The sequence below is a fragment of the Jaculus jaculus genome, chromosome 11 (genome assembly GCF_020740685.1).
Source record: "Jaculus jaculus isolate mJacJac1 chromosome 11, mJacJac1.mat.Y.cur, whole genome shotgun sequence".
Taxonomy (NCBI): domain Eukaryota; kingdom Metazoa; phylum Chordata; class Mammalia; order Rodentia; family Dipodidae; genus Jaculus; species Jaculus jaculus.
The window spans coordinates 60,656,622-60,669,251 of NC_059112.1; the positions used below are offsets into that span (position 1 = coordinate 60,656,622).

Below are 12,630 nucleotides of genomic sequence, written 5' to 3' on the forward strand. Positions count from 1 at the left end.
CCAAACTCAGGTCCTTGTGCTTGAAAGGTAAGTGCTTTACCCACTAAGACATCTCCCAGCCTCCAGGGCTCTGTTCTTGAGTTACAGGAATTACAGGGCTAAGCTGTCACGTCTGCCCTGACTTTCAGTCCTCCTTTTGCTCAAATGATAGTGCTTTGTGGATTATGACCCAGTGTCCTACAGTGAAGATAGCCACAGCTCTATGGTAAAGGGAAGACTGGCTGGGGTAGCAAAATGAAGTTCATTGGTATGGTGATGGGGTAACAGAGTGTGGGGTCTCCTCCTCCTCAAGATGGGTTCTTCTATGGTAACTGTTTTCCTGAGGGGCCAAGCACCCCAGGGAGCAAAGATAAGTGAGCACCTGGGCTGGAGAGATGGCTCACCCATTAAGCACTTGCCAGTGAAGTGTAAGGACCGCTGTTTGAGGCTCGATTCCCCAGGACTAATATAAGCCAGATGCACATGGTGGCACATGCATCTGGAGTTTGTTTGTAGTGGCTGGAGGCCCTGGTGTGCCCATTCTCTCTCTCTCTCTCTCTCTCTCTCTCTCTCTCTCTCTCTCTTTCTGTCTCTGTTGTTCTCAAATAAGTAAATAAATAAAAATAAATAAACAGATAAATGAGCACCTATCTTTGGGAGTTCTCTTATAGACTGTCTTTAGAGTGGTGGGTACAAATGGACTTCCTGTGGAGGTGGCTGGCCTAGTGTTCTTTCTGTGGATGATCTTGTCAAGTCACTTGAGCAACAGACTGTGCTGTGGCTCATGAGTGTCATGAGGCATAGTGCTTGCTTTACAGAGATGGAAACTGAGATCAGAGGAGCTAGGGCACTTTGTCAAGGCTATACAGCCAGTTCAGATATCAAAACCACCTGGGCCCACTGTCTCCAATCCAGGGCCACTCATGGGTGACCATGTTCTCTAGAGCTGTGCACTTATGGGGCTCAACCCTAGGATCAAAGCTGAGGACACGATGCCCTGGAAGTGGGGCTCACCCAGCACACGGACGACCCTGGAGTCCTGCAGCACCGAGTTCCCACAGGCCGCCTGCACCGTCACACGCACCTCTCCCGTGTCAGAGAAACGTGTTGTCACCGAGTTGTCCAGAGAGAGCAGGGGCTGTGGGCATAAGCAGGCTCAGGTCCAGACTGGCAGGACATGGGGATGCTGGCTCTCAGTCTGCTGCCAGGGCCACTGTGGTACTGTGCCTGGTCTGGCTCTCATCAGCAAGTAGGCTGGTGAGGCTTCCATTATGATAGTGCCTAAGAGGTGTTGGGGGGCAAGGGGCCCTGCTCTTAGTGGTATGGGAAGCATGCTTTGTTTCCATAGCATGGACACACCATTCCAGGGTCGGCCCATACTTTTAGCAGACTTTTAAGAGACTTTTAGCAGAGTACTGGGCATCAAGTGGGGTCCATATCCCATCGTGGTTCACTTTCCCATCCATGACCCAGTGCCAGCTGTGGCAGAAAGCAGCCTTACTCATTGTGGGCAGGCGGATGGGTGGTGATGTCACCTTGTCAATAAGGGCACACCCTTGTAGGTACAGAGGCAGAGGCTGTAGAAGGTGAATGAGGTAGCAGGGTCAAGAGCCTCAGAGCTGAAGTGGCTACTCCTTTCTGGAGCTGTCCCCCAGGCAGAGCACCCTGTGTCTACAGCCTTACTCTTTGTCTCCCCATCCTCTTTGTCACCAGCAGGACTGCCACCTGCTAGATGAGGAAGCGGTCTCCCCTGTGGGTCTAGAGGTTCCCTCCCTGTGGACAATAGCCTTGTCCTGTTAATGACACCCTGCTGAATCATACTGTCTCTTGCTTAAGAACTCTCCCTGGCTCCCCACTGCTCACAGGCACACTCAGCCCTCCACAGAACCCTCCCCAACCACTCCAGTACACATGGCCGCCCCATCCCTCACCTTTGCCCCCTTGTGACACATGCCATGCCCTAGCTTGGGTCCCATGCCCCATCTCTCTGGTAGGACTATCCAGGGCCTTATCTAACCCATGCTGGGTCCCTGAGCAGACAAAGCCCAAGCTGATGCTCAGGGCGGCGCTGCCTGGAGGAGGGTCAGGACTGGTCCCTCACAATGGACTCAGGAGGGTCTTTAGGGTGGGCAGCTACACTGTGCCTTGCTGCCAGGTCCCTAAGACAGCATCCTGCCCACTTCATGCACCAGGTGGGAACCTATAGGAGGAGAGGTGGGACTCACCTGCAGGCTGTGGCCAATCCACCAGTAGAAGATGGTGAGGTTAGGGTTCAGAGGCAGCAGCACAGCAGTGAGGTTCACCTCCTGGTTGATTCCAATGACAGGGACCACCTCCAAGTAAAGGGCCTGCAGAGGAGCTGTAGGGTCACCAAAATGTCCACATTTAGAGGACAGTGAGGGACAGTGCCTTTCAGAGGGGCCTGCTAGTCACTGTCTAGGTCAGCTTGATTGCTACATTACTGCCATCACTACCACTTATCACCATTTCCACAACCACCACCATAACCATCATCACCATTTCTGCCACCACCACAACCATCACCATCATCACTACTGTTACTATCATCACCATCATTGCCACCACAACCATCTCACCATCATCCCCATACTCATCACTGTCGCCACCACCACCACCAGTGTCACCACATTACCACCACCACCACCAGTGTCACCACATCACCACCACCACCACCAGTGTCACCACATCACCACCACCACCACCCCCAGTGTCACCACATCACCACCACCACCCCCAGTGTCACCACATCACCACCACCACCACCACCAGTGTCACTACATCACCACCACCACCCCCAGTGTCACCACATCACCACCACCACCACCACCAGTGTCACCACATCACCACCACCACCCCCAGTGTCACCACATCACCACCACCACCACCACCAGTGTCACCACATCACCACCACCACCACCACCAGTGTCACCACATCACCACCACCCCCCCCAGTGTCACCACATCACCACCACCACCCCCAGTGTCACCACATCACCACCACCACCACCACCAGTGTCACCACATCACCACTACCACCCCCAGTGTCACCACATCACCACCACCACCACCACCAGTGTCACCACATCACCACCACCACCCCCAGTGTCACCACATCACCACCACCACCACCAGTGTCACCACATCACCACCACCACCACCCCCAGTGTCACCACATCACCACCACCACCCCCAGTGTCACCACATCACCACCACCACCACCACCAGTGTCACCACATCACCACCACCACCCCCAGTGTCACCACATCACCACCACCACCACCAGTGTCACCGCATCACCACCACCACCCCCAGTGTCACCACATCACCACCACCACCACCAGTGTCACCGCATCACCACCACCACCACCACCAGTGTCACCACATCACCACCACCACCACCACCAGTGTCACCACATCACCACCACCACCACCCCCAGTGTCACCACATCACCACCACCACCACCAGTGTCACCACATCACCACCACCACCACCACCAGTGTCACCACATCACCACCACCACCCCCAGTGTCACCACATCACCACCACCACCCCCAGTGTCACCACATCACCACCACCACCCCCAGTGTCACCACATCACCACCACCACCACCACCAGTGTCACCACATCACCACCACCACCCCCAGTGTCACCACATCACCACCACCACCACCACCAGTGTCACCACATCATCACCACCACCCCCCGTGTCACCACATCACCACCACCACCACCAGTGTCACCGCATCACCACCACCACCCCCAGTGTCACCACATCACCACCACCACCACCAGTGTCACCGCATCACCACCACCACCACCACCAGTGTCACCACATCACCACCACCACCACCACCAGTGTCACCACATCACCACCACCACCCCCAGTGTCACCACATCACCACCACCACCCCCAGTGTCACCACATCACCACCACCACCCCCAGTGTCACCACATCACCACCACCACCACCAGTGTCACCACATCACCACCACCACCCCCAGTGTCACCACATCACCACCACCACCACCAGTGTCACCACATCACCACCACCACCCCCAGTGTCACCACATCACCACCACCACCACCACCAGTGTCACCACATCACCACCACCACCACCACCAGTGTCACCACATCACCACCACCACCACCAGTGTCACCACATCACCACCACCACCACCAGTGTCACCACATCACCACCACCACCCCCAGTGTCACCACATCACCACCACCACCCCCAGTGTCACCACATCACCACCACCACCACCAGTGTCACCGCATCACCACCACCACCACCACCAGTGTCACCACATCACCACCACCACCACCCCCAGTGTCACCACATCACCACCACCACCCCCAGTGTCACCACATCACCACCACCACCACCACCAGTGTCACCACATCACCACCACCACCACCACCAGTGTCACCACATCACCACCACCACCAGTGTCACCACATCACCACCACCACCCCCAGTGTCACCACATCACCACCACCACCCCCAGTGTCACCACATCACCACCACCACCACCCCCAGTGTCACCACATCACCACCACCACCCCCAGTGTCACCGCATCACCACCACCACCCCCAGTGTCACCACATCACCACCACCACCACCAGTGTCACCGCATCACCACCACCACCACCACCAGTGTCACCACATCACCACCACCACCACCACCAGTGTCACCACATCACCACCACCACCACCACCAGTGTCACCACATCACCACCACCACCACCACCGTCATTATAGTTATCCCCATTAGCATAGTCACCAGCACCTTCATTTGTTATGGGGTAAAGTTAAAATGTCCCCTCATGCTTATGTTTTCAGTGTTTCTTCCACAGCTTGTGACACTATTTTGGATGGCTGGGAACCTTAGGAGGTGGGCCTTAGCTGGTGGACGTAGACTATTGCAGGCAGGCCTTGAAAGGCTGCAGCTCGGCCCCTAGTACCAGCGTCACTCCCTGCTTCCTGGCACCCTATACTGTGAGGAGCCTCAAGCTGCTGCGTGCTCCTGCCACCAGGAACTCCACTATGCCTTCCAAGCTGCAATGGTCTGAAAACATAAAGGCCCAAACAAATCCCCCTTACATTGTTCCTGTAAGATTGTGGTTATAGCAACACAAAAGTACCTAATCCAGAAAATTGGTAGCAGAGAAGTAAGGTTGTTCCTTAGACTAAAACTGTCCACAAGGTTCTGAAACCTTTGGTGCTATTTGTGTATAGAATTTGGATCACCACCACCACCATCACCTCCAGCACCATCATTGCTATCACCATTATTACCAGAATCATCAATCACCAACGTCTCTACCACCATCATCACTATTGTCACCACCACTGCAATCACAATTGTTGCCACCTTCCCACTCCTTTGCCCACCCCCCCATATCAGTACCATGAAGATCATCAGGGGTTGGGTCTGAACCCAGTGCAACTACCCCGGGATGCCAAGCACCACGCTCTCCACCACCACCTCTTCCTCATCACGGTCAGCATGATCACCCGCACCATCACCATTTGTTATGGTTTAAATCTGGGCTTTGGTACCCTGAGGACTGGGACTTGCAGCAGCCCCCCAGGACTCCCCATGCTTCCTCAAGACCCAGGATTTCTGTGTCACAGGAGAGGCTCCCAGCCTCAAAGGAGCCATGAACTTACAATTGACCTGGACAAAGAGCACAGCCTCATCGTGGCCCGCCATGTTCTCCGCCCTCACGGAAACTCGGTAGACACCAGGGCTTTCATAGCGGTGCCGAATGGGCTCCTCTGTCAGTGTGAGATTCACGTACATGGCCTTGAAGCCATCCCCAAGGTCCACCTGGTACTTGGTGGTCAGGATGTCACCCTGTGGGAAATACCACAAAGCCTCTCAGGAGTGGCCACTGAGGCTGGGGACCCATACCACATTCCACTCCTTCCCTCCTTCCCACAGGGAGCTGGGCTTGGAGCCCCAGCCTGCAATGGAAGGCTGGAAGGCAGCTCAGGGGATCATGATGGGCTGTCCTTCAAGAAGAACAGTCACCCAGCTGCTAGATGAAGATACCCTAGGTGACTTAAGGAAGTTATCTGAATCAGAGTGGGATCCACTCTGGGATCCGTAAGGCCTAAGCCAGGCCACAGGGCTGGGAAGGCAATCCAGAGTCTCTCCCTGGAGACGGCTTTGGTGATTCTGCCAGGAGGTCTCTTCAATAGCAAATAAAATATGACTGCTGGAAATGCAAGTGTAGGGTTCTTGAAGAGATAAGGACACCAGGAAGGGCACATGTGGACCCAGAGGCAAACCCAGAAGCAGGGCAGCCACAAGCCAAGAGGCTGTGGAAGCTGGTTGAGGCCGAATGGGCCCTTCTCTCAAGTCTCGTGTTGTTTGAAGTCAGTTTATCATTTGATGTCATCCCCAGTACCTAGCATGTATGGTGCTCTGTCACACCCATTTTATAGGGTACAAGATGGAGGCAGGCTTGGGAGGCAGACTCCCTGCCCACTGTTCTCCTTGCAGAGCAGGGTGAGGAGTGAGGGGACCATCCACCCCCTATTCGCTCTGGTGAGGGAGGTTTTCTGCACAGTGTCCCGGATGTGAGTGCCACATGCAGTTTCAATGCACCTGACCATGCGTGCCAGGCATCTCTTCATGTGACTACTTTTCACCTGCAAAGCCTGCTGGTCCACTGTCTCATCATGCCTCTTGCCCATTTTTGTTGTTAATTTTGATTTTTTGAGGTAGGGTCTCACTGTAGCCCAGGCTGACCTGGAATTAACTATGTCGTCTCAGACTGACCTCAAACTCACAGTGATCCACCCACCTCTACCTCCTGAGTGCTGGGATTAAAGGTGTGTACCACCACACCTGGCCTCTTGCCCATTTTTGAATTGGTTGGTTTATACTCTGACTGTGAACCCTAAGAATTCTCTACACCTCCCAACATGGGAACCTGCTAGACTGTGGCTGGCAAATGTGCCTTCTGCCTCTGCAGCAGCCTTTTACTTTCTTGATAGCATCTGTGGTTGTTTGAATGTATAGACTCTAGCATTCTTTTAAATTAAGATTGAGCTTGCAACTTGAGTCTCTAGTGGGCAGAAGCCTGCTGGGGAAGAGGTGTCCAGCCCTAAGGTGTGTGCAGAGCCAGTTGAGCAGTTTGTGTGCTGGCTGGTGTTTGTTGGTGCTGGCATTTCTCTGCTGTGAATGTTGGAGTGAGCCAGCTTCTTCTGCCATAATGGAAAATCATGAAATAGACCCTTTCCTCCCATAAGCTGCTTCTGGTCGGTGTTTTTCCCCATGAAGGTAACTGCAACATCTTTTCCAGAGCTGAAGTTTCAACCCTGAAGCCCAGTGTTCCAAGGTTTCCCTGTGTGGGCCTGACTCCTCATCTACTCTAAGGACTCCCATCCTGCCTCTGGGGTTGGCTGAGGTAGTGCATCTTTGAAAAGCTGCACTCTTTCTCATGATCTGTTTAGGTGTGTGGTCCATTCAGAGTTCATGTCTACATCCTTGTGAGGTCTGAGTGGAGGGAGGTGTTGTCTCTGTTTGGAGAGACTGTCCCCCTGCCTTGATCTGTTCTGTACCATTCAAGTGCAGGGAAAATGTTCACAAGTCTTCTCTTAGGTAACTATAACATTAATTCTGCAAACTTACAAAACTTGGGCTTCCCCAAACCCAGCACTGTTCCTAAGCCCAACTTATGTGTACTCGAGTAAGTGTGTGTGTATGTGTGTGTGTGTGTCTGTGACATGCCATGCCTGTGCCTGCAAGTGTATGTGAATGTGTGGACATGTATGTGTGCATGTGTCATGATATGCATGTGCATGAATGTATTTTTACTCACCTTCAGTCCCAGTTTCCTGCATACTTTCCTTGGGAAGCTAGGCCTGAGTTACCTTGCCCCCTTTCCAAGGCATCTTTGGGTCATTATTTTAGCCCCTGCCTACCCCAGCCTGTGCCTTCTGAACAACCCTAGGAAAGGTTCTGGTGCACCACACATCATTCCAATCCCCTGAGCTATCCGGACAGCTAGCCTTTGGGACTGACAATTTGGACTTCCTCCTCAGTCTGCAGATGTGATGCAGATGCTACAGTGGGGCTCTAGGGGGCAGCAGATGATCATGTTTCCAGGAATCTGACCAGGAATATGGGTGCCTCAAGTGTGTCACTTCTAAGGGTCTTGGGGAACCCCGGGTTGGGCAGGGCGTTGTCCTCTTGTCACCCTAATGCATTGCTGTGAAGAGAGACACCCAGCCCTATTCCAGGGCTACCTGCTGGTTCCTGTGGCCAGTTTTGATCAGCAGGAGTACCTGGGGGCAGAGGGAATCAGAGCCAGTGGACCACGCAGGTCTAGGGCTACAGACTTAGGCTCTATCTGCTGGAAGTCCTGAGGCCTGGGACCCAGTGTCATGTGAGGCTTTGTGCAAGCCTCGGCGTCGGCACCTGTGAGATAGGCTGCCAGGGCAGTGTGGGGCAGTGCTATGAGTAAAGTGGCTGTAAGAGCGCTGGTGCACAGATGGTGTGTGGCCAGTCTGCCTTCAGCCTCAGTCTCCCTATTTGCAGACCAGCATCCTGCTTCCAACACCAAAGACCTTCATCAATTGCCCACCCCACCGTGGTACTGTATTCTGGAGGACATTTGAATGGTGCATACAAAATCTTAAAGCCACACATGATACTGCATGTTTGTTAACCGGCCAGAGATCTGGAGTCCCACTGACTCATGAGGAGAGACTGCCTCGAGTGCTGGAGGGACCGGTGACTGTGAGTGGGGCCTGCCCTGGGCCTACGGGGAGACTCCATCATCATTTGCTTCTGCACTTTTCACATGTTTTTTTCTGAATTTCTTGTACTGGGCATCAGTTACTTATAACTAGAAATATAAGTAGGCTAACTATTAATTTGAAAAGATCAGAGAGAAATACAAAAATTAACAGTTCTTACAGGGAGCAGGATTTGAGTGATATTTATATCCTTGATATATTTTTAATATATTTTCCAAATATTCTACAATGATCATACATTATTTTTAAAAATCAGGAGAAAATGTAACATTTGTTCTAAAGTAAAAATAGAAAGAGTGGGAGACTGGGCAGAGATTTGTATATATATCTGTGTGTATATATAAGCCTGTATTTATATCTTTATATGCATTTATTATATACTTGCATCCGTATATGCACACTCACAGGATTTATCTTTGGTTGTATAAATACTAATTTCTGTTAGCTTTATGCCCTTGTTGGGATTCTAACCCAACTAAATCAATGCAATTAGAAGTTTAATTGTCTCAGAGCCAGTTTGGGAATGTGGCTCAACGGTGGAGTGCTGGCCTAGCTTTGCATAAGGCCCTGGATTCCATCCTTAGCACGAGAAGAAATAAATAACATGAATAAAAATGTTTTACTTCCCCCTATGGGGAAGAATCCATCTTTTGTAAGTTTTGTAAACACATATACACACATGCACACATATGCACACACAGACATGTAAACTGTATTTCCACACATGACGTGGGGCCCATGTTTCCTGCTGACAACCTGGCACACTCACTCCGTATGTCGGCTTCTTCTCAAACACACTAAAGCTCACCCCCCCCACTTCCCTTCTGCCCTTGGGGACAGGAAGGCCTCTGTGGGTGTTCCACACTGTACAGTGTCTGCCCCTGGTGTCTGGATAAAGCCACCCTAGAGATGACAGGCCGGAGGTCAGCTACTCACCTGCTCCTGCCGCACGACAAACAACACGTCGTCTCCAGGTTGCACAGCCACCGCCTCACCTCGGATGCTCACCTGCAGGCCCCGGGGCGGCGTGAGGGGGCACTGCAGCTGCACTGGGCTCTGTTGAAGGTCCACGCCACCCTCGCACATGTTGGACACCACCTTCCGGTACCTGGGTGAATAAGTGAGGGTCAGGGTAGTAGCAGACAGCTACGTGAGCTACAGGGATATGCTCCTGGTCCAGAGGCAGCTCCTGGCTCCGATCAGCTCTATTTGTTCTCCACTCCTTGCTCTGTCTCATGGCCACTTTTGCCCATTTTAGAGCTGAGAACACTGAGGTTGAGAAGGGAGAGACAGGAAGAGCCAATCTGCTGTAGGGAGCCAGTGTGTCCTTGGGCTGACCCCATTACCACAACAATAATAATAATGAGAGGACCCAGTCTGAATCTAAGGTCTTACTGAGAACATGGATGACAAAGAGTTCAAGAGGGGGTGGGCTCTAGCCTAGGCCTTTCCCTGGCTCCCCGGGTGGCCATGAACAAATGTGCTTTCCTCTTTGGATAATTCCACTCTTCCACCACTCATCTACCCACCCACTCTTCCCAGCACCTAACTGGGGCATGGCAAGCAGGGTCTGTTAGCAGAAGTGTCCATCGGTGCCTGTGCCAAGGGCAGATGGATGAAGGGATGGGTGAGTGAGTTAACAGATGGATGAATGGATGGATGGATCCGTAGGTAGATGGGTGGAAGAACGGGTGGGTGGATGAATGATGGATGGATGGACAGGTAGATGGAAGAGTGGACTAATTGATGGATGGGTGAGAGGGCTGATAGTTGGATGGATATGGGATGGATAGATAGATGAGTAGGTAGATGGATAGATGGTTAAGTGGCTGGGTAGGTGGATGACGGATGGATGAGTAGGTGGGTTGGTTGATGGTGGATCACAGGATGCTGCTGCTAAGGTCACATTCTGCAGTCTCCAGTCCTGCTCCATTTCTTCTGCTCACTAAGGAAGCAGTGGGAGCTCCTCGCAGAGGACGAGGAAATAGGGCCCTCAGGTAGCACATGTTGGGACCTTCCCTAGTCCTATTTGTTGGAGTTGAAGGCTCACAGCTGTTATGCACCTCGGTTTTACATGAAGTTACTACTTTAGAGGCAGTGGGCTCCGCCCCTGGGGAGGACAAGGCCCTGTGCCACACTGTCTCTTGCTCCACAGCTGTACTCAGCACTACACCGACTGTAGGAACAAAAAGTATGTGAGCTAGGCTTGGGAACAAGCAGGGAGGGTAATCAAGTGAGTGGGACAGTGACTGAGACAAGTTATGACAGAAGCAAATGTAGGGACCAGGGCAGATGGTCTGGGAAGACTTCCTGCAGGAAGTGGCATTTAAGCAGAGACCTCCCTCCCCTGGCAGCAGGAGTGTTTCAGACACCACTGAGGGCCTGGCTGCTGAGCATGGGTATGTGGGAGGCTTGGGAGGACCCCACTCTGGGGGTCTCAGCCCCACAGGAGGCATAAGCCTGGCCCCCCTCTTCATCTAGTGCCAACTGAAGGCCGCTCTCCTGATACTGGCCACAGGGGGTCATGGAACCTGTGGGTTCCTAGGATGCTGATGACTCAGGCTCTGCAAACCCATGGGAACAGCACCCTGACCTTGGCTTCTCCTCTAGACTCCACTGGAACCATAGCACAGTATGGAGTGCCCTTGGTTCTGCCCTTGGAGGTGGTCATGGAGTCACTGCCACCCACACTCACCCAAAGCTGCTGGTATAGGTCTGGCCCAGGGCACAGTCATCCGGAGGAGACAAGGGGTTAAACCAGAAGTTGGCTGAGCACTTGTTGGCAGCAGACTCTGAGGATGGCAAGCGTTCAAACCCGTAGTCACTAGGGGAGGGAAGACATGGCAAACAAGTGGTATTGGAGGTGACAGTCAGGGTGAGGCTGATGGGGGAACCTTATACCTAGGGCCTAGGACCCATCTGTGGGGACACAGGTCTGAGCCCACAGTCTGTCCCAGAGGGAGAGACAGGCAGAACATGCCAGCTCCACCCTAGGGTGAAGAGGATGACAGGGTGCTAAAACTCAGAGGAGGCTACAAACTACCAGGAGAGGTGAGTAATGCTCAAAGGATGTGAGGGAGAAAGAAGAGTGACAAGGAAGGGCCATGTAGTCAGAGCTCGGCACCCCAGAGACAGGCACAGGAGGCCAGAATGCAGGAGAGCAAGGTAAGGAGGGCCAGGTGAAGAGGCAAGTGGTGGGCAGAGGCCTTGGGAAGCACAGTCTCATGTGGGCAGTGGGCTTCTGAGTGGAGCATTGGGTATTCAGGGCATTTAGCACTGGCCCTGATGGAGGAGAGGGGCTGGGTGGACGTGGCTTGCCTCCAGTATACTGTAAAGCAAAGATGATAGTGTGTGACTGGAGATGAAGCCTTCAAGGACACTGTGGTCTGTGCCTGGTCCTGGGGACATGGCCAGCAGGTTATAAAGACACTGGGAGCAGCCAGGTAGGGAGGAGTGGATGGGTAGAATCACACAGTGCCCACCAGAGGAAGTCAGAGTCCCGGCATTTGCACACACGTGATGTGAGTGCAGACGTGAAGCTCTTCCCCTTGACACACCAGGATGTGGACTTTCTCTTCCGGAAGCTTCTCTGCTGACCCATGATGCAGTGGTCACCCTGCAGCAGTAACACCAGATTGAGGAGCTGGCCATTGGCTTGTCCTGTCACTCCTGCCCTGGAGGCAGCCAAGACAGGGTCTTGTCCCCTTTGACAGACAGACAGAAACAGGTCCAGAAGGAAACCTGGCATGTCTGTGGTCAATGGCACAGCTTCCCTCTACCCCAAGCCACCAACACTCGCTGTATATCTACTGCTACAAGTGTTGGCTAGGCCATGGGAAGTCACAGAACT

At 53.0% G+C, this 12,630-nt stretch overlaps 1 protein-coding gene across 1 annotated transcript in view; it reads right to left on the reverse strand.

The window, feature by feature from the left end:
• Positions 1-12,630, reverse strand: part of Sorcs2 (sortilin related VPS10 domain containing receptor 2) — a 478,299-nt gene that overhangs the window by 13,420 nt on the left and 452,249 nt on the right. The window contains exons 16-21 of the mRNA XM_004655993.2: positions 12,263-12,396; positions 11,476-11,604; positions 9,717-9,888; positions 5,679-5,865; positions 2,205-2,338; positions 994-1,117 (exon numbers count right to left, since the gene is read on the reverse strand). Of these exons, the coding sequence (XP_004656050.2) occupies positions 994-1,117; positions 2,205-2,338; positions 5,679-5,865; positions 9,717-9,888; positions 11,476-11,604; positions 12,263-12,396 (880 nt within the window). The remainder of the gene's footprint in view (positions 1-993; positions 1,118-2,204; positions 2,339-5,678; positions 5,866-9,716; positions 9,889-11,475; positions 11,605-12,262; positions 12,397-12,630) is intronic.